The following is a 23,304-nucleotide window of genomic DNA, read 5'->3' on the forward strand; positions in this document are numbered from 1 at the left end:
TTGAGAGAGGTGTTTTGATTTTTTTTCTAAATTCTTGCGGAACCCCGACAGAGGTATGACGGAACCCTAGGGTTCCGCGGAACACACTTAGAGTATAGCTGGTATACATATAGCCATTTTCATAACATTTTATGCCAAAGTGAAGGTTACCGGCACAGAGCGCAAATGAAACCCTGAGCAAAACATTAAACAAAAAATAAATATAATGCAACTAATGATGAGATTTTTAATAAAATACGTATAAAGGTATTCCAATAAAAAATAAAAAGTTATTTCTGACAAAAAATACAAATGATTATTACCAAAGGCAGTCTTTGGGAAGTAATGAACCGTGGCAGGTCGAAACTTGAAGAACACGTTTAAAAAACGGTTTGAAATAATGTTAGGTGCATGTATGTATACTTTTAAATATGATTACCGGTTTCCAAACCCAAAAACATTTATAGACTTTTTTTTTGGGGATACCGTATTTCAAGTATTGTACACATATTTTGTCGAAATAAGTGTCTGGCTTTTGATTCAGTTTTGATCTCAGGTAGAAAACAGTCAATTTAATTCACACACAACGTGTGGGCTGAACCCACACATATAACATGCGATTTTTACCAAATTTAGTCAGACTAGTACTTGTAAGATCCCTTTAAAAAGATACTTTTTGTATTCGCGTGTTACAACTTCACGTTTGTATGAATTTATTAAGATACTTGCTTCCGCCCGCAGCTTCGCCCGCGTGGATTTCGGACTTCAAAAATGGAGCCGGTCGCGAACGTTTGAGAATGTTCGTTTTACGAAGCTACTCGCTAGATGATTCGCTAGCCTCTAGGCGCCAAGCAAGCCGCCTGCCTGTGCGTTCGCGACCTTATATATATACAAAAATAATCCTTACAGCATGATTCAGTATTCACGCATGATGGCTTATTATTAGCGTATTTCATGTATAACATTGGTGTTTCTATACTGATTTCTATGATTCTTTTTTATGGAATATTTAATAATGTTAACTTTTTTAATTAGGGATGACTGAAAGTGTTATAAACGTAAGAGTACACAAATATAATGAGAAAGTTTTGAACTGCTAAGCTATCGGGACTTACACGTGTTATTGTGAGTCAACCATAAAAGACATATGCTGTCGTGGGATATTTTTTACATAATTTTAAGGAGAACATTTCCGTCATACATGATTTCTGTGTAGCTTTAACCATTAAGGTTTCACACGCGACGGAAGCTTAAAAAATGGAGCAACTTCTCCCGTTTTCCCAGCATTTCCCTTCACTGTTCTGCTCCTATTAATTGTAGCGTGATGAAAAGTATACTATAACCAGCACAGGAGTATGACAAATAATTGTACCAAGTTTCGTCAAAATCCGTCGAGTAGTTTTTGTTTCTATAACGGTTATACAGACAGACAGACAGACAAAAATTTTACTAATTGCATTTTTGGCATCAGTATCGATCCCTAATCACCCCCTGATAGTTATTTTGGAAATATATTTCATGTACAGAATTGACCTCTCTACAGATTTATTATAAGTATAGATAGATAGAAGATAACGTGTACTTTATCTGAACGATGTCAAATAGCATAATTTTTCTTACATAATATTCATCTATTATTTTGTACGTTACAAGAGGGCCCTTCAATTCAACAATTAATTAGATTGAGTAGCCACTTTTACATAGATAAGAGTTTTCTTTACAAATCTGCAGTGATTCCTCAATTCATATTGACACGTGGATTTACCAATTTTAATCTTTTTTATATTCTAATTCGACTCAGCGACTATAACTTATGATTTACGCATGTTTAAAAAATAATATTTTGACATCAGTCAGAAAAATTCACTCTTAATATTGCTCAGCCTGGGCACTGAACTAAGATCATCTACAGTTTGTGCACACTGTCGATAGTTATATTTAAAATTAAAATAGATATAAACCGGTAATCGGTTCGTTGTATGTTGTGTTGTTATCAACACTAGGTATTACTCGCGTATTTGTTGCATGAAAAGCTATTCCCGCTATAGAAGTCCCTAAAAAATTGGCGATTCATAGGGTCAGGACCATCTATTTAACATATTCCATAATTTTCCACGGGAAATATGAATAATATAATAGCAGCCCTTAATTATATAATACTGTCCTGCTGCTAGGCACGGGCCTCCTTTACTACTGAGTAGGATTAGACTTTAGTCCACCACGCTGGCCTAGTGCGTATTGGTAGACTTTCACACACCTTCAAAATTCCTATAAAGAATTTCTCAGGAATCTCACGATGTTTTCCTTAACCGTTAAAGGCAGCGATTATTGACAAAGAATACCCACAAGGGGAAATATTACTGGCATATAAACTAGCCTATGAGTTCAGGATATGGTCTAACCGTATGCCAAATGACATTTAAATCCGATTCACTGCTTTTGCGTTTACTTCTAACAAACGTCCAAACATTTTCACATACTTTCGCTTTTATAATACTAGCAAGAAACTAAGATAGACAGTAAGATATTGCGATATATTTACAGTATTGAATGCGTAGGAATAGCATACTTAATAGTCTAAGAGCCCGTGAACCCCAGACCTTCGTTATTTTATAAAAGCTGAAAATTTGTCAGCGCATGCTCCCAACACAGGTAACAACGATGGGCCATTATGAAGTTTGGGCTACAGTGGCTTTGGCAGGTACACGGTATTAAAGGTGTGTGTGTGTGTGTGTGTGTGTGTTATAATTTTATTTACGTTATATAGTATGAAAGCTGATTTTTATATATAGTACTTGGGTAATAAGTAAATAATGTTTCCTCGTTAGCCAGACGTTTTTGATACACACACACCTTTTACACACCTTTAGTACCGTGTACCTGCCAAAGCCACTGTAGCCCAAACTTCATAATGGCCCATCGTTGTTACCTGTGTTGGGAGCATGCGCTGACAAACTTTCAGCTTTAAAAATAACGAAGGTCTGGGGTTCACGGGCTCTTGCTCTATAAATGACAGTTTTACCTTTTCATTTGTGGGAACACCGCCACCTCTGAAAAACAATGTAAATATCATTAAAATAATAAACATGAGGCGTCTAACATCTGCAGACTCAATAAAACTCTTCTCTTTTCATTTTGTGATAAGCATCTTGCAAATCATAAAGTGGCTGGGGAGGTATAAACGTAGACTATTTTTGCCATCTAGCAGCTTGAAGAATGTTGTATTATTACTCGGCTTTATGAGACTTAGTATATAAGATCTAAGAGAGACAAATGAAAGGCAGTACCATATTAATTTGAAATTCTTAGTTCTTAGTGGTGTTGCTACTGTGTCTAGGCAATCATTATGCTTATTAGCAGGCAAGTAACTGCTGGACAGTTGACAATACAATATATATTTTTTATTAATTTAATCTCATAATTCATTACATCTAAGTGCCATATCGCTTATGAATACAAAAGTTCCTGTTAATAAAACCATCATTTACATTGCATCCTGCATTAGGGAATTAAGCCATCCAATACTACAATATACGTAATTATTTGGTCCACAATTTCGCACAAAGCAGACTGCTTTTCATGAAAAACAAAATTATTTGTTTGGATCTTTATAGATCTGGATATAAAGTTAATGTTAGTATTAAAGTTAATTACTTACATAATAGTTGGAAGTCCTACAGGTGGTCCTGGTACATACACGCCGCCCCCAGTTACTTCGTTATTATCTGATTGTTTTTTTATTGGTTTGGTCTCAAAGGAGTCTTGGGGTATCAGCGGTGGTGGCGGTGCAGGTTTTTCGCTTGAGGACTCTGTAGTAACAGCTGCATTGCAAATTTCCTGCCCATTAAATTTAATTGACTGCAGCAGTGGAATCTTGCTGAGAGGGTCGAATCTGACGAAAAATTTGAAATCAAGAGGCGCCGCTGGTGATATTACCAATTCAGTGGACTCTATTCTAAACTGTTTGTTGTCTTGCGTTGTCGACTCCGCTAACCAGTTCTGTAGATGAAAGAATTTGGATTTATGAAAACAATACAATATCTCTTTAATATTATGAATGCTGTTATAATAGCCACTAGTTATTAAATTATTAAAAGTGTATTTTATGGTGCGCCGAAACTGTAATAGTTAAGTTGCGTTTCCATAACGCAAGTGACTGGCATGGATCTTTGGATGTAGCTGCTCCTGCAGATAGTGAGCAGTGGTCACATAAATATACAAGTAAGGTGCAAGTGTAAATTAAGGTTATTGTTTCTTGATCACAAGTGTCACGTAAAGTTATATGCAGTTTCTTTCATAATGGCACGGCGGTTTACAAACGAATTCCACTGTGGCGGTTTATGGATAATGAATATAAATATGACGTTACATGTTAGTGTTGGTAAAACTACCTACATTAAACATTACATTAAACAAGTCTAATTAAGCATTAAATGAGCAAGCTGCTTACTACTTGCATTGGTTTGTTGGATATTACTCACCCCGAGTAACTGAGCCTTCTCAGTCAGAATTATGTTAAGAAACACCGAGTAAAGCTGGACATCTGAGGTGAGGTGCACAACGCCTTCCCATTTGCCTGTCTCTGATCCTGGCTTCTGGTACTCAAACACGCCAGGGCAGGGGACGGGGGCGTGTCCTGTTCGTGACTGGGCACTGACAGTGCCAAGAACCAGGAGGATGGCGGTTCGTGTGTACTGAAATAATATTTGGAAAATTATGTGAGATTCAAAATAAGTAGGTGATCGTGCAACTGCAAAATATTTCCTGAAATATTTTTTCCGTATGATCATGGATTTTTCTGGGATTAAAAGTGTTTATTTATGTAAATAAATGACGAAGCTGTTTGCCTTTTGGTTAGCGATACGACTACACTGACCATTAGTAGTAGTAACACGGCCCAAATTGTGAAATATGGCCAGACCAAATTTTGCCTAGTCGGGAATGAAACAGTCTGCCGAGACGAATGTCCGATGTTTTTTTTAATTGCTTTTACCCCTATCCAGGAGAAGGGACAGTACATGCTAAAATTTATGTATTCTTATTTTTGCCTACTCTATCTTAACTAATTTATTACTATTTCTTGCTAACCCTATTATAGACTAAGATATTCCTCAAATACCCATTACATAACTTACACTATACCCTTATATACATGATAATCTAATTTTATACATTATTCATAACTATTTATTTCATTACTTAACTTATAAAACATTTATTACATAATCTTGTAATTTATATTCATCGTATTATTTGCTACTAACTTACAATATTTTAAGAATGTATTATTAATTGTGTGTTCTTTATTATTCCTGGTACACTAATTTTCGTTATCGATGTACCAATATTTTGCTCCAGGGAATATTTTTGTCTGGCGTAGATGGAATATTTGATCAAGCGGTCTTCAGATTCAAAACCAACATATATGTTCGGAGAAAACTGTAGTACCAATACATACACTCATGTCTTTTATTCCATCTATATTTCCTTTTACCATTCACTTTTCGCCATGTGAATTTTGTCCATAGTTATGTAGAGGACGGGCCTATTGCCATGGGCACAAATTGTAGGTGCCAAGCAATAAAAAACCCAATATTACGTTGCCCGAACCTGGGATTCCAGAGTGGTAGTCATATCGCGTGCGCAATACAACTCCGCCAATAATTATAACAAGCCCGAGGGTAATAAGTAGATACCAACATTGCGCGTGAAGATATTAGTAATATGATAAATAAAAATCCGTTTTTTTTCCTTATTATTTATTACATCTGTTGTTATGGAACATAGTAACATTAAACTACTAACAAAATTACTAGCTTTTGCTCGCGGCTTCGCCCGCGTGAAGGAGTTTTCCGGGATATTTTTTTTTATCGACTTACTTGCTATGTATTCTTATATTATGACCAAATTACACAAAATCATTATAGATTGTAGTCTATGTGATATTCTGATTCAGAATTATAATTAATATTACTGTTAAGTTTCATCCCAATCCGTTCAGTAGTTTTTCGTGATAGAGGAACAAACATACATACATACATCCATCCTCACAAACTTGCGCAGTTATAATATTAGTAGGATAAACGCAAAAGGAAGCGGCTCAACTCATGCGGGACATAAGTTCCAAACAGCGCTCTTTTTAGCCTTCTCTTAACTAAGTGGCAGCCTACCAAGCGACGTGTAATCTTTTATTTGGGTAATGAAAGAAAAAAATAAAAAAATATAAAAAAACGAAACGAAAATGTTAACAACGTTGGAACTCTAAGGTAGTGTGTATTTGTGTGTTTGTATGTGTGTGAGTGTGCGTGTGCACGCGCATGATGTGATACGGTTCTACTGTTTGTAAACTTAAGCAAAAATTATAAATCATCTTAATATCCATTCCATTCTTGGATATTTTTTAGAACTGTACCTAATCCACGTAAGTACCAAGTTTCTGTACTGTTGGCACCGATGTCATGTGATTGAAAATCTATTTAGTTTTATATTAAAAAAGAAAATCTTGACATACTTGTCTTTATATATAGCGAGAGGATATGATACTGATTTCTATCCTGATTTGCGTATTTATATATAGATATCTATAATAGAGATTTAGCCTGGATCCTGCGTGGAATGGGATTTAATATTTATTTTTATATCACTGCCAGTCTTCATTTTATTACTCAGGCAGGTGCATTAGGATTTTTACTGTAAGATATTTTATTAAGAAAATGCATTTTAATTGCAAAATTATTTATATTATTAACATGGGCCATTGGTGCCGCTTTGATACCTAACAATGAATATTTATGCCTCTGAAACTTGTTTATATCTAAAGATATTCACATCGAAGAGTTATTGATTAAATTAATGAGTTATAAAATACTTAATACAGTAACTACTTACCTATTATGTTAAACATACTTTTTCTTGAGACACAATATACAATATACAAAATATTTTTTGCATTGTTTATTGATAAAAAGGACCAAATTAAAATAAATGTAACGCATATTAATTATTACTGTGATTAAACGTTTTGAGAGGTTTTTCCTCAATCCCACACGATTTGCTACATAATGCAGAATTCTTGAATATACTTGTATTTTATAAAACCGGTTGGCGATCGTTTAACTGACAGTATCACTCCATGGTATGAAGTATCAGCATTTACTTCCTTAACAATTAAATACAATATTAAGCGAACACTCTTAGTGCAATGATTTTTATAATTGGAATATTTAAGGTTCGTTCAAGATTACAATAACTTTAGATTAGATCCAAAACAGATTTTTTTATAGTTGGTAAAACAAAACAATTGTAAACACGCTTTAATTGAGCAACTATAATACGACGTTATAATTAATATCTATACAGGTCCCCTACTTACATTTCTGCCTATGTTTTCTTCGACAGCGTAAAACGAAATATGTTTTGAACGCAATGTTGAGATGGAGACCGGTTTCAAAAACTTGTTGAAAATATATTTTTCGTTTTGTATTCAATCGACTAATTATAAGTACCTGCGAGTTTCTGAAATTCCAAGCCAGATTTTAATTAATTTGATTTATTGTTGTAAGTATTCAATTTTTTAAAACTCGAATCTATGCTTAGCCCATAGAAATACAAGTGTGGTGTTACGTTGTGCATTAAAATCATGTGTGTCCTTATTTTACATTTTTCTGAATCAATCCACTGTCATTTTCCTAAAGTGATTGACACATAAGTACATTTACATTGACAGCACATTCTTCTTCAAAAATGATTAGGTACAGCATAAAATGTTTTATAATTCTACAAAATAGATCTTGAAATGGCGGTGTTGCGATTGTAATTAATCATTGTCCATCGCGCGAATCATAATTATTTTCTTATACAAATAAACATATGTACACAGATAAGTACTTTTATACCATCGAAGTACTTTGTATACTGTGGCGTCAGTCTTGACCATTGCCATAGGAGATGGCTGTTTGAAGGGTAATTCCCCTTACGAATTTATATTTGGAACATACAGTTCATTATATTATTTATCAGTGGCGAAGCGTCCATACAAGCCGATTCCCACCGGCTTCCCTTTTAGGTTTTCGGTGATACTAAACAATATATTTAATAGGCAAATATAAATTTACAACATATCAGACAATGGACAGTAATTATAATAGCTTAACTTATTAATTATAATTGATAACTTAATAATGACATCTATCGGCCATTAGCCCGTTGTTTGTTAATTTAATCGATATCAATTACTTATTTTAATTGACGCTAGATGGCGCACCTTGTATTTAGTTCCCCAGAAATTCCGTTACCTAAGTGAAATTGTGACGCCACAGGCAAAGGTAACCCGCTGTCAAGCGGCTTAATGTCGTAGTATGTTTTTTAATATAGATGGCAGCACTTTCTATGATTTTCTATGCCAGTGTTTGTCGAAATCGCGCGGAAGATATGGGCAAAGGTAACCCGAGCTAGTTCGGCTTCACGTTAACCGACTTTGTATAGTTGTCGCTTTTTACGTCCTTCAAACGTCATAATTTATTATGCTACCAAGTTGCGGTGTTTGTAAATTGTCATATTCATTTTATTTTTTGATAGTTATGTGATATTTAGTTATCAGCGCTTTGTTTATTTAGAAACTACAAATAAAAGTGTATTATAATGGAAATAACTACCTGTGATCAGTTTAATGTCTACCTTTACGTAAGTATATTATTAGTCGGTGATTTCACATATTAGTATTCAGATGGTAAAATATTTGAAGAAGATCTGAAAGTTTTTGATTTTAGACACAAAATGTTTGTTACAAGAAAATAAATATGATATTATACTGAATTAAAAGTAGCACCACGATACAATCAAAAGTTAACGAATAACCTTTCTTGATTATAATTTAAATTGATAATTATATAAGTTTATCATGTAGGTAGACTTAAACTGTTGGTCTGTTTGGCGATCGTGATACCTATTTCTATTACATTTAAAGTTTTATTTTGAAAATAAACAGATACTTTTAGTGTTGTATGGTTATAATATTAATACTTACTTTTGTTGCTGTTATAACTAATTAATAGGTAAGTACTTATATTTTGATTAATGGATCGAGAATTATCTTCGTTTAATGTTCGATTTTATGAATGTTTCAATTATTTATGCATAATAGGTAATTTAGTATGTATGTCAACGTTTGTTGATTTCGAATCAAGACTAATCCGTTGTCTTAGTTTTTGTTTGCCGATAAATTGCCCCGATATCTTAACTGACGCCAATTTTTTTTACACCGGGTTACCTTTTGAAAAATTTCACCCTTCGCCACTGTTATTTATTAAATTTGGTCTTTTCCAATTTCCAATATCCTATATAATTACATAACGAGAAGAGTATGTTGCTCGCCTGGTAATCTCGGCTCACAGTCAGTGCCAATACCGTTCTGAACATTAATAACAAAGCTCTACGTGTCATTGAACTGCGCTCGTCATCATGTGTAGGTGACATTATTACCTTTATTTACTATGAAACATGGTCTTACATACTACCGGTAGAAATACACAACACATCTGATTACTCAGATGGATCTCTCGCAGAGTTTTACCTTCTAGTTACTAGAAGGTAAAACTGAATACATAGAACTGTTCCCCACATTTCAATGATGGGTACAGTGGTATTTCAGCATTTCCGGACAGATATATAATATGATAATATCAGCCCTGTGTTATATACTGTCCGACTGTTGGGCACGGGTCTCCTCTACTACTGAGAGGGATTAGGCCTTAGTCCATCACGCTGGCCTAGTGCGGGTTGGTAGACTTCACACACCTTCGAAAATTCCTATAGAGAATTTCTCAGGTATGCAGGTTTTTTCACGATGTCTTCCTTCACCGTTAAAGCAAGCGATAATTCACAAAGAATACACACATATTATTTTTACATAAGTCAAAGGTGTTTGCCACTGGGTTTTGAACCTGCGGACATTCGTCTCGGCAGTCCGTTCCACAGCCAACTAGGCTATCGCCGCATTCATTCGGACAGATACGATCTGGAAACCTAAAAAAGAGCGTTTTCCCACCTAAAAGGCTGGCAACGCATCTTCATATTCCCTGCTATTGCAGATGTTCATGGGCGGCGGTAATCATTTACAATCAGGGGAACTGTATGCTCATTTCCCCCTACATTTTAAAAAAGAGTATTTTCTTTTGCCCAGCGATTCATGATACTCAAATTGGTGGATAGTTCAAGGCTCAGAAGGACACACAGCGATTGTCCAAAGCCGTTTATAAGATTTGAGGGAACCTTAAATCAGGTTCAACAGAATCTTTCGGTTCTGAACTGATTAACTGGATATAAAGGTGACAAATTGTAATATACGATAATGCGTTATAGTTCAAATTTTAATGATATTTTTTGCAGCTATAATGTTACGATACGATTATGGGGGCTTTGTCATGTTTAAGGGTACAGCTAAAGGTGCATTGCCGTCAGTACTTGAGGGGAAGTCGGTTGCCGAAGAAAACCTTCCTATGCCATCTAGCTGATGCCTGGGCGCTTGTCTTTAGGAATGATTTAGCATCGGCAAATTAACAGGCAGCATCATTTTGGCAAATCGTTTTGACTAGTTGATCTTTAAATTGTTTGACCTTCCTTATCATATATTATTATTATGTATGACGCATATACTTTTTTTATTCCATCTTAAATTTCTTTAGAGATTTTTCATCTATGTAAGGTCATGTTTTATTATTTATTCGATTTCGCGAATATTGTGCTTATTTGTGCTACAAGAAATTTGACTTGTGTAAACCAGTTTTTCATTTTTATTTTAAATACTTGAATGTTGTGTGTGGATTGAAGCGTTTCTGTTTATTTAGATTTTTTGATGGAGTCATTTTAATTAAATGGTTAGTTTTTGTATTGACATTGCAGGATAAGTAAACAAGGAAATACTTGCTGGTAGAATCTAAAGAAAAAAACAATGAGTCAATAACATTGTGCAACAATAATCTTACAAAATAATATCATATAAAATGACTGGTGAGCATTCATAAACAGGGCCGGATTAACCCTAAGACAACCTATGTAACTGCTGTCTAGCTTCGGTTAGGAGCCCTGTGCCCCGAGAAAAAAAGTAAACGTTTCTTGGAGTAAAAATTCAATTAAAATATTTGTATTTAGCCAACCCTCAATGACTATTGTTTGGATTATTTTTAAATTTTATTGTAATGATTTAGAACATTTTGGATGACATTTTAAGTTCTATATTTTTACGCGGCGACCTTAATGTGTTTTAATGCCAATTTATCAGAGGACGGCACCTCACAAGACGTTTTTTAGCATCTTTACATAATATAATAACTTTATTAGAATTTTTGTCTAGCTGTATATTTGTATACACATCACCCAAAAACAATATAATCGAATGCGGTTTTTGCCGATATATTTTGCTAGAGATCCAACTTCAAATATAGATTCCATTTTATCCCTGGAAAATATATGGCGGGACTTTTATTCCAGAAAGAATTTTGTCGTGGGCGGGGCCGCAAGCTTTTGTTAGTATTCGTAGATTCGTAGATTTTCCGTATAGTAAATATGAACATTAGGTTAGAGTAATATGTAGCGACTATTTCATCAAATTCTCATACGTTCTCATACGTTTTTTTAAGTTAAGCTAGAAACTTTATAGTAATACGCCGCTGTATTGTCGCATCTGTATTGCGGACATATTTATCGGACTGGTTTAACAGGCAGAGATTGACTTAATGTCAGGTGGGGCAAGTGCGCCGATGGGGTAAGTGCACCTGCCCTAAAAAAATCTAAAACTATTGATGTTACACAATTACCGTAATCTTATATCTATACTACTAATTGATATAAAGTTACACTAAAAAACATAAATGGCTATTTTCATTTTAATACGATTTATTCGCCATTTTATTTTAAGTGCCATTTAGATCTGTAAACGGAGATGACCCCGTGAAAGGTAACATCAAATATTTTAAGATATTTAACATATTTCTGTAAACCAGTAAGGTGAGTACATAGTTTAAACCTTTTATTTTAACTTCCTGCCTGAATTTTATTTATATATACTAAAATAAAGGATTTTTTAGCAATGCGAAAAAAATTACCTCATAATTGTCGAGTAGGGCAAGTGCGCCACAGTTAATAGTTGTATGGCGCACTTGCCCCTGATCCATATATGTCCAATATTTTTTGAGAATATGTTTTACTAATATGAATTACTATTATTAAAATGTTATACTTAATAGCATAATTTTTTGTATTCAAGGTATTTTGTTTTGAGCCGACTTAAATAAAAGGGCGTTGTTTTAAATGGTTCGTTTTTACAAAAAAAAACTGAAATACCTTGGTCTAGAGCAACTTTACGTGAAGAGGTTGCAACTGTTCGATCAGGCACGTTATCTGAGTATAATGCAGCTACAATATATCAAATGTCATAAGGCCAAATTCTAAGTAATTGAGTTATAACGCATTCAAAATTGTTAATTTCTACATTTTATAACGTTTTTTTAGTTTTTAGAAATAAAATGGATTTCGTATTACGGTTACCATTTTTATTCCAACATATCCGCACACAAAACTCTAATATTAATACCTAAATATAGCAAAAAAAATGTAAAATGTTTTGAAGCCCTGATTTACAAATATATGGCGCACTTGCCCCGAATTTGATTTGACAGCCATAGTTTGTTATAATATTTAGTGATATAAAATTATCCAAGAGCAATGCGAGTAAAACTTATTTCTCTATGGACTAAAATGAGTGCTTTCTTTATAATGTTTCATATTGGCGTTTTTTTGTACACAGGCGCACTTACCCAATTTCCGGAGGCAAGTGCGCCTACTACCGGTTTTTTATTACTTTGAGCAAAATATTATTAATTTATGGTCCGATTTCCTTGAATGGCTATAGGTTGTTATCACAAAATACCAAATATTATTAAATTAATAAAATTACATTCTTATGTGAGCACAAAAGAAATTATTTTGCATTGAATCTAGCTATGAAAATTTTATGGCGCACTTCCCCCGACTTTACCTGTGTTAACTTTTTTGTACTTTAAAATATACATATAACTTATATTTTGCAACAATATACGCATATTCTCTCTCATTAGTTTATTTTTTTTATTGATTATGATGACGTATCCTTGTATTGTGAACTCGGGGCAGTACATATCGGACTATATGCAAAGGAGGGATCCATAGTTGTCCGTCATATTAGGCGGATTTATATATACTACCTGTTTTATACAATTAACAAGTTTACCATAGTAATTTTCATTGGAATTTGTACGTAGACTTGATTTTGACTTCCTCAAGTATATTTATATGTTTGTCGTCTGTTACTTATTAACTTGTAAAGCCTTATTATCTGTGAAAGTTTTTATCTTAGCTTCGTTGTACAGGTTGGATTTTTGTGAATAGACATTAAGGGCAGCTACCTTCACCGCTGTAACTGAAAACCAAATTTTCTTAAAAGAGTCGCGTGGTTTTTTGAAATTAAGTACTCAAATTTGTAACGATTCGATAAAATCTTTCTCACTTATTTAGCAAAATCTGTCAATGCTGTTTGCTTAGAAAGCTTTCTATTAACTATAACGGTTTAGGTAGCTGCCCTTGCGAATCGTCTTAAACCTCTGTATTTGTACCCAGGCAAAATTCTTTCTTGCTAGTACTAAGACTCTGAGTTAAGTCGTGTCCAGACAGACGAACGGACGGACCGAAATAGAGTAACCATAAGAGATAATACCTAATACGAAATACTGAAACCCAGCAAATATCATATGCATACTATTATGTTGTTTGTGCTATGTAGGATTTTTTTAGACAGTTAAAAACGATAATAAAGCCGTGGGAAATATATTGCCTAGGGGCCTGGACTTACTTAATCCGACCCTGTCTATAATTCAAGCGTTTTAAAACAGTGATCTTAGTAATAATATTTAAAAAAATCCGCATATGAATATATAAATTCCTCACCATTTTCTTATAAATTATGATCCTGTGTGAACATGTGAACAATCTAACAACCACCACAAGTAACAACACAAAGATTTTGTTCTTGATTACGGACGACGCGACGTTCGCCACCCGCGGCAATTTCTGATATAATGAAAATAAATGAGAAGTTTTGTTAAGGACAGGTTTATGGTAGACAAGATATGTGATTCATCGGAATTTTGAGTGTGAGTGAGACGACCATATTTCTGATAGTACGTATGCAACATTAGCAAACTAGTTGGCAATGAAATGCTAGTGATTTTTATATTAAACTTTTGAAAAGTTTGTCGTTTTATAAAAGTTAAAAATCGACATACATTTTAAACTAATACATAATACTCTGTTAAGTCGAAATTGAACTAATAACAAAAGTGAATTAGAAGCTAGCAAAGGTAAATAGTAATAATTTGCGTTCAAAAACCTTGATTCTGAGGGGTGAAGTTTTAACATTCACGTCATTCGACTTGCTTCATTCTATAATTAACTACTCTCGGCCACTATTAAAGTCATTATTTATTTATAACCTGTTGTGTCTTTTATGGTAATATGTTATACGCCAAATGCCGAAATTTTATATTTATTTTTCATACAAAGATATCGCTTCTAAAATATTACTTATGTGGGTTTTAAGGTCGTGCCAAACTTTAAAAAATTTGCTTGTCATAACGTGATTTACAGTGAAACTAAATTAAAACATTTAAAATTATTTAATTTAAATATTCAGTTCAATATAAGTAGATGTTTTAGACATTATAAAATTAAATATTTTAACGTACGATTTATAATTATTTTATTGTTAATGCACTATTTATACACAATATCACAGAAATCAGTTGCTTTTCTTCAGGTAAAAAAATTTAATTTAGAATGAATAAAATCAAGTAACTATATCTGTATAACTTATTAAATCGAGTTTTCATATCCGCAAGATCTCCCGTAACTTTGCGCGATTAGTCATACGTGTACATTCATTATGATATAAAATAATGATGTAACAGGCAATTTTATTTTTTATAATGCAATTATAACGTCTTGGAAGGCTGATGACAGGCTGTTGGTAGGTTTCATATATACGAGGGTCCGACTGGGTATGTACCAGTGGCGAAGGGTGAAATTTTTCGAAACAAGATATAGATATTAACTAATTTGCATGATTGCGGTCTGCCAGTCCTGGATCTTGAATTGTTTCGAAGTGGAGCAAAATTTGGAAAATGCCCCGCCCCCCACCTTTTTACTTTTGTCATCATTATCATCATTTTGCGTCCAGCGGGAAATAAGTTCAGTATTGAATGTACTGGATGTCTCAGTAGTCAAAGTTGCGGTAATGATGAGTTATGTATTCGTTTGCCAAGTTTGAATTTGCCGCCCTCTAAATTCGCATTCGCATTCGGAGCGTGGGCCCCGGCTAGCCCCCCCTTAGATCCGGGGCTGCGGTCTGAAAATCATTCTAATGATAATAAAATTCTATATACAGAGAAGCCTGCAGGAATCTGCTTATATGGACTCTTCGCCACTGGTAGGTACCAATGTAATGTCTATTTGTACCGTAGAGCAGCTACATCCATCCACTTGTATTCCATTATAAAGGATAGACAGTGTATTTAATAGGTATTATGAGACTTATACATATCCTGTGTCAGGGTAACGAGTGTAGTTGAGTACTAGTATCGCTTACCATCAGTCGAGCGTCATTTTCATCTCGTCATTCAGTTCCAATGTTTTTTTTTTTTTACTTTTTGAGGCATAGGCTTAATCTTGAAAATTACTTCAGGTCCAATGATTAGATTATGAGCACACAGTTCCATGGCATAATTTATATAACCAGAAGTGTGAAGGTGACTTCAGCCTTAAAAAAATAGGGAAAACAAACCACAGATAAGGTATATAAGAATTTATTTTCTAAAAATGTTTTTGAGCATATTTTTTTCAGTCTATATTATAACGTATGTAATACATATTTTAGAGAGCTTAATATTGAGAAATAACATCTTAATAGTTTTATTTATTTCCACTTATTAAGTATCATGTACAGCTATACAACTCAAAATAATAAAACTTCGTATTCAATCTTAAAAATTAAAACCATAAGTTTCTTAGCATGCAGTCAGAAACTTGAAATTATACCACAGATAGATAAAACGGAAACCATTTTAAGGCAATTATTAAATTTATTGCTTCACCCAGAATTTTATTAACATAATCACAGTAGAAATATCATACAACCAGGGAAAAAACATTATTGGATATTATTTTTTGTTTTGGTATTTTGTTATAATTTAACCAAATTAATCGATAATAGTTTTACAACAACGTGCGTAGGTAACATATTTATTATTATTGTTCACACCACAAACAGGAAACACAACCCAATTGCTCCCGAACATTACATACAAAACAGTATTGAATATTTATATAAGTACTTACTTATATTTTTAATATTGTAATATGTTTAGTAATAGTTTAGCGTCAGATACAAGGCCTGGATTGTTGGATCATGATAAAATAGCTGACGTTAGTTATCAAAAATAATAACAAAGCTGATAGAATGAGAGAAAAAGTTTTGTGATGTCTACTAACTTATACTTTTGGCCACATCCCAATTATTTAGTAATATCGAATAGAGATCGATTTATCGTGCAATCGATACAATTTTAAAATCGGTAAATGTTTTACTTGAATTTATCACGTGATTCATCTAATAAGAAATCGACTTTAAACATATTACTTAGTACATTGTATTGCTGGACAAAATGATTGAAAATGAACCATAGTGGCCATTGAATCAAACATCCATGGCCGTTTCGAAAATATCTACATAGCTCATCTTAAACCAAACTATTCGCAATAACTTACAAAATCTATCGAAAACCGGTACAGTTAATAGTCATAAATGGACTGCTTGATCCAGGGTAAGAATTTCGCTAAGTCCGTAAACACTACGTAGTGGGAGGGGTCGCAGCGGAATTCATTCTGCCTAGCAACTGAGAGGGAGACCAGCCCTCTGAGGTACCAGTAGTCGCCAATCTTGAACACCATACCACCACCACTGTCGCCGTTGCAGACGGAGGTACCTGGATACACAAGAGAATATAAGACAAGAATATTTTGTATAAAATGTCAGGATTTATGGTTGTTGCTTTTTTAGAATAAAGGTGAATTGCGAAAATGTATAAATTGTTAATTACATAGTCCTCTACAATTGATTACGTTTAATATATTTAATCAAGTTTACAGTTTCCATAAGCTTGAGAATATGCTAGGATGTAAGAAATCATTTAATTTTATACCTTATCTACTGCATTTAATTTTTATATCTTTACTTCTAGTTTCAAGTTTATTCGTTATATTAGTTGACGTAGTAGCGCAGTGATACATGCATTTAAGACAGTGCGTTTGATAGCTGTTTAAGTTAACTAATCTACTTTACGATATAAAAGTTAAATGTATTTTATCGTAAGTGAGGGAAAATTTATAATAATATAAAAAATATCGATAGGTTATTAAAAATCCGCATGCCTAGTAAATTGATTTAATATTTACTGTAAATAGAAAGAATCTACATTTTTACAAATAAAATTAGCAATAAAGGCATATAAACAATAAGGTAAAATAGAAAGAGAAGTAAAGAGCAAGCCAATGTTATTTACGCATGCATTATTTTTGCTTTTGGAATCAAATATTATAAACTAATTAGGTGTTCCGAGAGCCGTTAGTTGCAAGATAAATAATTATTATTTTCTGGTCATACTTTCCTAGCTCCTGTATGTGTGTTGTATACGCCTGTAAGCAAGTAAGCCATTATGAAAAAAAAAATACAAAGAAGTCGCAAGGAAAGTAGAAGCTTTACTACGCTAATTAGGAAGTAAAGAAAATTTAGAACAGTAATACATGCTGCTTCGGCACTAACACTCACGGGTTAAATTACGCTGCCTCATTAAAGTGCCTTGAAAAAAAAAACAGTCTTTTGTAAATGCCATTCAAGCTAGTTTCAGAAAAATAAAAAGGCTTATTGCATGCCAGCATTTTTTGAATTTCGAAATAAGTGTTGGCTGCACGATGCATATCGTATATTATTATTCTAAAAAAATAAGAGCACAACATAGAAAGGCATTATTCACACTCTTTCGTGTTATTATTAACGCAATAAATACAGCGATATGGATATCTCCTACGCATGCAAGATTTTTTAACTTCTTAATTTAAATTTTTTTTTATTGGTTTCAGAATATAGTTAAACACTTGATACGGAACAACTCAATGTGTTTCCACCGTTTTAAATATAATGATAAGTCGAAACTTCGTTACTAATCGCTGAAAAAAGCATTATAAACTAATTTTCTTGATTGTTGCAACCATATTTGACTTATAAATTATTCTTAATGCCTGGAATAAATAACCAATTGGTGTTGCGTGTGCTGCGAAATATCCACAGTTATTTTGATATTTAATGGATTTATAAATAAGAGTTACATTTACACTAGCTAGAATTGTTGCCGTTCTTCATTATCATTAAAATTGATATTCCACATTTTCCTAAAGATTTCTTCGATGTGTTTTATCGAAAAAAGTCGACTGTAAGTAAAAAATCCTTTTTATATCAACATAGCGTAAGGGAATAATGTCATTTTTCATTCTCCTTTATGGAATCCATCTAATTGTTGGTATTGGAAAACTTTTCCTGCGTATCCGATCAGGATAAGCGCTTAAGACGGTCTAGCCAGAACAATGGCGGTAGACGGCTTCAACTTGTGATTACTAGTTGAAACTAACTAAAGTATGTACTAGTTGAAAGACAAAGCTATGTAATAAGAATTCGAATAAAATAATTTACTTCTGAGAAGACTAATTGGTTTTCCGCAATGACGCAATGTAAAGAAACTGACCTTTGAACGAATACAGCCACGTGGATTATTGTGTCCTCTTACCATATGTCATAATAGTAAAAGGAATTTGTTAATTTATTCATGTTTTCTGAAAGTCTCGTATAATTAGTTACTTAAATAATAAATTTGAGGTTTACCATCTCTATAACCAGCGCAGTAGGTGTATTCCGAAGTGAATCTGATGAAGAATTCGCTGTAGGACCTGATGCAAGTCTCAGTGTCTACTACAGGCATCTCGACCAAGCTTAGCTCTTCGGTAGCCACGCCTGTCTCGTCAAAGCCCCAGCCTACAACCTGTTTGCAAAATATTTATTAGAAATATTGCGGTCCTTAAAGTGCCGCGCAGGCGTTGTTATCGCAATTGTCAGTTTTCTGGTAGTATGTTTTGGCAACAAGTTCACAGCGTTGTGTCATCGCGAAACCTAAGCAGATGATAGTCTAATAATATTTAATTGGAGATAATCGGTAGATTGATTATTTGAAATTGTATAAATAACCGAAAATTGTCTGTCATGTCATGTCACACTTTCTAGAAGTCCAATCCTGGGTAAATCGTTTTATAGGAATCCACACAGAATTGCTCAACCTTGATTCCAACCACATACGTTGCTGACAACGTAATGAGACATCTACTTTCTGTCTCATAACGGTGTTTTCATCATCTAATTGTTGATTAATATTTTTCGATGTGGAAACATCATTCATTTCTTTTAATACGATATTAATGATTACTCTGTAGAATATAGAGCAATGATTAAAATTAACGAATCCAACATATCGAATGATCAATTAATTAAGAGTACCTAATTGACTGAATGCTCATTTCATCAACAAACAATATTAACACATTGCAGCTTATGCATTTAATATTTTATGATTGTGTATATAATAGTAAACGTACTATAATATACACAATAATAAAATATTACTTACTTGGACGTATTTTCAACCAGTTAGAGGTTTTAAAAAACACTTAAATATTTGTATTCAGTAAAAACTATTTTCCTAATTTATTTCTGAAGTAAGAGAATAATGCGGTTAAGTTATAATCGCAACAGATTGTCATACAAATGAATTTTATAGTAATTAATATTAGAGTAATTTTTTAGAGCCTGTGCCCTAGAGACGAAAAAAGTATCGCGACATTCTTCCATTTCTTTTTCGCGAAGAAAGAACGCGTTATCGCTGCGACCATTGCGGGATGAGTGGAACGGTTATTTTGGCTCCACCGGTCTTAAGCCACAATGTCTATCTAAATGTCCTGAGGTTGGCACCACACGCCCATAAGCTGCACCTTTGCTCCCAACCACAAATATACTTGTACTATTCCCAAGTGGGGATATAGTACTCTAGACACTGCAGGCAGCTTTACACTTATTCAGTCTTACTTATAAACTGCTTTTAGCGTTAAGACGTAGTTAAGAATTGCTTAAATAACTGTTAAAAACATCACCGGAGTCCTAGTATAAAACTTATTAAGAGGCAAGATGGCGGGTTTTGACTTACAGCTGACCGAGTAAATTTGTGTTTCAACTGTGCATAGCTTTGTGAAATTTTTATAAGTAAGACTGATAGTGTCGGGCAAATCATCCAAAACGTCCAAAGGCAATAAAACGACATCATACCGATCCCTTTTTTCCGATGACGTTGCTGAGGTTGATCGCATTGTCGGGCCAGAGACACGCGGGCTGTACCCAGTTCGAATACGTGACAGACTCGCGTAGCTCCAGGATGGCCAGGTCGCTGGTAAACGTCGACGCGTTGTACATCGGGTGTAATATAATCTTCTCCACCTAAGAGAAAATGTTATTTGTGGAATGTTAACTTCTAAAACACTAGTATGAACTCTACTACAATACTCGAAATTTTAGTAACTATCAGTTTTATACTAGTGGTGTGATTCTCATCAGCAAAGCAGCATGTGCGCAATACGTTGGATACTATTGAATAGATTTCAAAGAAAGGAGGAAGTTCTCAATTGGATCAATCAATATTTATCTAATAATAAAATCGTTGGGCTTTTTAAAAATTCGTCCTTGGTACATTTGATTTACTGTACATTTTCTACATACATACATAACTTCACGCATTTATCCCCGAAGGGGTATGCAGAGGTGCAACTAAGGCACCCACTTTTCGCCAAGTATGTTCCGTCCCATGATGTGACAGGGGGCGAGCCTATCGCCATATCGGGCACAAATTCCAGACTCCGGGCTGATACTGAGCAGAAAACCTAAATATCACTTTGCCCGACCCGGGATTCGAACCCAGGACCTCAGAGCGCTATTGTACCGGACATGCAATACAACTACGCCACCGACGCAGTGTACATTTTCTATAGTAATCATAAACGTTTTGTTTTTCAATCATGGGTTTAGCGCCTAAGAGAAGTTTTTAGCGTTCCTTATTATTATTTGGCGAAAAATTATCAATAAAAACGGAGAATCAAACTTACGAATTTGATCTGTACTCCGTCCACTGAAGTCCTCAAATTGTGTTTACCCAAATATACAGTGAGCGTATTCTTATTCACAACCCGCCGAGACCCTTTGCGGGTGACACAATGCGCTGCCGTGATGATATGCTTGTGTGATATCAGAGTACCACCGCAAATGTACTTGTTGTCCACCGTCTGTGAAAGCAATAGGCTTTATTAATTTATAGCATATATATCCAAGTTTAGTAATAATTTCAGTTTTACAATATAATATGTTATCTACACTAGTTATTGCCTGCAGCTTCCTCGCGTGTATATTTTTCTGGGATAAACATTTCCCCGGGTTAAAAGTATCTCATTGCACTCGGGAGTAACCCTATAGGTGAATAAAAAATCAAATCAATTTAATAGATCCTGAGATTAGCGTATTCAAACAAACTCTTCAGCTGTATATATTAGTGTAGATAAGAGAAATTATTATCAAACATATAGTTTTTAATATTATGTTTTGCTCTCAATCTCATTGGTTCGAGGAGGCTCAACGGTTTTGACGGGCGCTTGAGTCCCTTAGCCCTTTCGCTCTTGGGACACGATACTGATAAAATACCTAAGTTTAGTACGAGACGAGACTTTCCCGCCCTCACACCCACCACTACAACTCTTGTAAGCCAGGATCAGCAGTGGCACGCGTTTTATGACACCGAGCGGTGAAGCTCGGCGAGTCTCAGGGAGAACTAATATGTCATTATCCCGCAACGAAATTAATCAAATAGAAAGATAGGGAGGAGTTGGAAATTTTATTTGTCCACTTCCCTCCATAGTAATGCGGGTGACAAAATCATGATCTAAGGACGCTTTTTAACCTTAAGAATAGGGACGTTTACAACTAGATAAGCTAGTTATAAAGCACCACGGTTAAAATTAAAAGAAAGGGTCCTATCACATGATAAGACAAACCTGAGTTTGGTAGACAGCTATCTGCCATGGCCACTGCCCTTCCAATGTTGGAGTTCCATTTACCACCAGTGGTATAGGATTGTTCAGCAACACTCTACCGCAATGGTTCTGAAAATTATAAATTAATTAAATATTGGCAATTACTTATAACTTTCTAGAAATGTATTTTGTATAATGTAGATGACAGTTTAAACGAGATATGATAGTAATCATTATAATGTTTAATTAATACAAATTTCCTAAGTGTTATAAAAATAATATTACCGGTCTTGTATTAAATACTTTCCCATTCCAATTTCTCTACTAAACCTTACACGTTAAAGCGGGCGATCATTGCAAGAAAATATATAAATAGCTTAGAAAAGTTACAGGTGCTTTAGAGGCTGGTTTCGAACTTGCCTTTACAATGATTCTATTTTATATTAAGATTTTTGTGAATAGTATGTAATAATAAATGTATTTAATTTAATTGCGTCTATGTATGTTGTTTTTTATATATTTTCTATATTATAAAAAACTATTTATAGTATTTTTTTATCTCAGTTTTTATGTCGGGGTTTTATTTATGGTCTAAAAAAATAGGTAAGCAAGAATTAAAATTTAGTATGGTCAATAGTAATTTATTCAAAGCAGAAAATATTTTAAACCCTCCTAACAATGGTAGCTATACATAGCACAAATGGAAATGGCACTTAAATATTAACTACAAGGGCGTTTTTCCTCTAAACTAGTTTACAACTATCTACGTGACGTGTGTACAATTGTAAACTTGTATTGGAAAAGAATAAGATTGGTATTCGTATACAGAATAATTTAAAAAATTTAGAGACGATATATTTTCTCGCCAAACCAGTATATCTATGAATTTACATTAATTGATACAACCGACCTCTGTATAGTGTATATATTTCCCCATTAGTCGATATTTTGATTTTTTTTAGTTATGTATATTAAAGAATAAATAAATTTAAAATTAGGACTTGTAATGCATTGTAACGGGCTATATAATCCTTATCTAAAAAAATCGGGAGAATTAGGTATATAAATAGC

The 23,304-nt window shown here is 33.9% G+C and overlaps 2 protein-coding genes across 2 annotated transcripts; both read right to left on the reverse strand.

Moving 5' to 3' along the window:
- Positions 1–3,001: 3,001 nt before the first annotated feature.
- Positions 3,002–14,086, reverse strand: LOC119188434 (the record flags this gene model as incomplete). The annotated part of the gene is made up of 4 exons (XM_037446792.1): positions 13,957–14,086; positions 4,461–4,673; positions 3,638–3,978; positions 3,002–3,029 (listed from the first exon to the last, which is right to left on the reverse strand). Coding segments are annotated over exons 1-4 (585 nt in total), but the record flags the coding sequence as incomplete, so codon positions are not given.
- Positions 14,087–15,853: 1,767 nt separating this feature from the next.
- On the reverse strand, positions 15,854–22,362 carry LOC119188428 (limulus clotting factor C-like; the record flags this gene model as incomplete). Its single annotated transcript, XM_037446793.1, is given in 5 exon segments — positions 15,854–17,048; positions 18,998–19,154; positions 20,486–20,653; positions 21,316–21,492; positions 22,255–22,362. Coding segments are annotated over 5 exon segments (804 nt in total), but the record flags the coding sequence as incomplete, so codon positions are not given.
- Positions 22,363–23,304: the final 942 nt, after the last annotated feature.

This window comes from Manduca sexta, unplaced genomic scaffold (assembly GCF_014839805.1).
Source record: "Manduca sexta isolate Smith_Timp_Sample1 unplaced genomic scaffold, JHU_Msex_v1.0 HiC_scaffold_365, whole genome shotgun sequence".
Taxonomy (NCBI): domain Eukaryota; kingdom Metazoa; phylum Arthropoda; class Insecta; order Lepidoptera; family Sphingidae; genus Manduca; species Manduca sexta.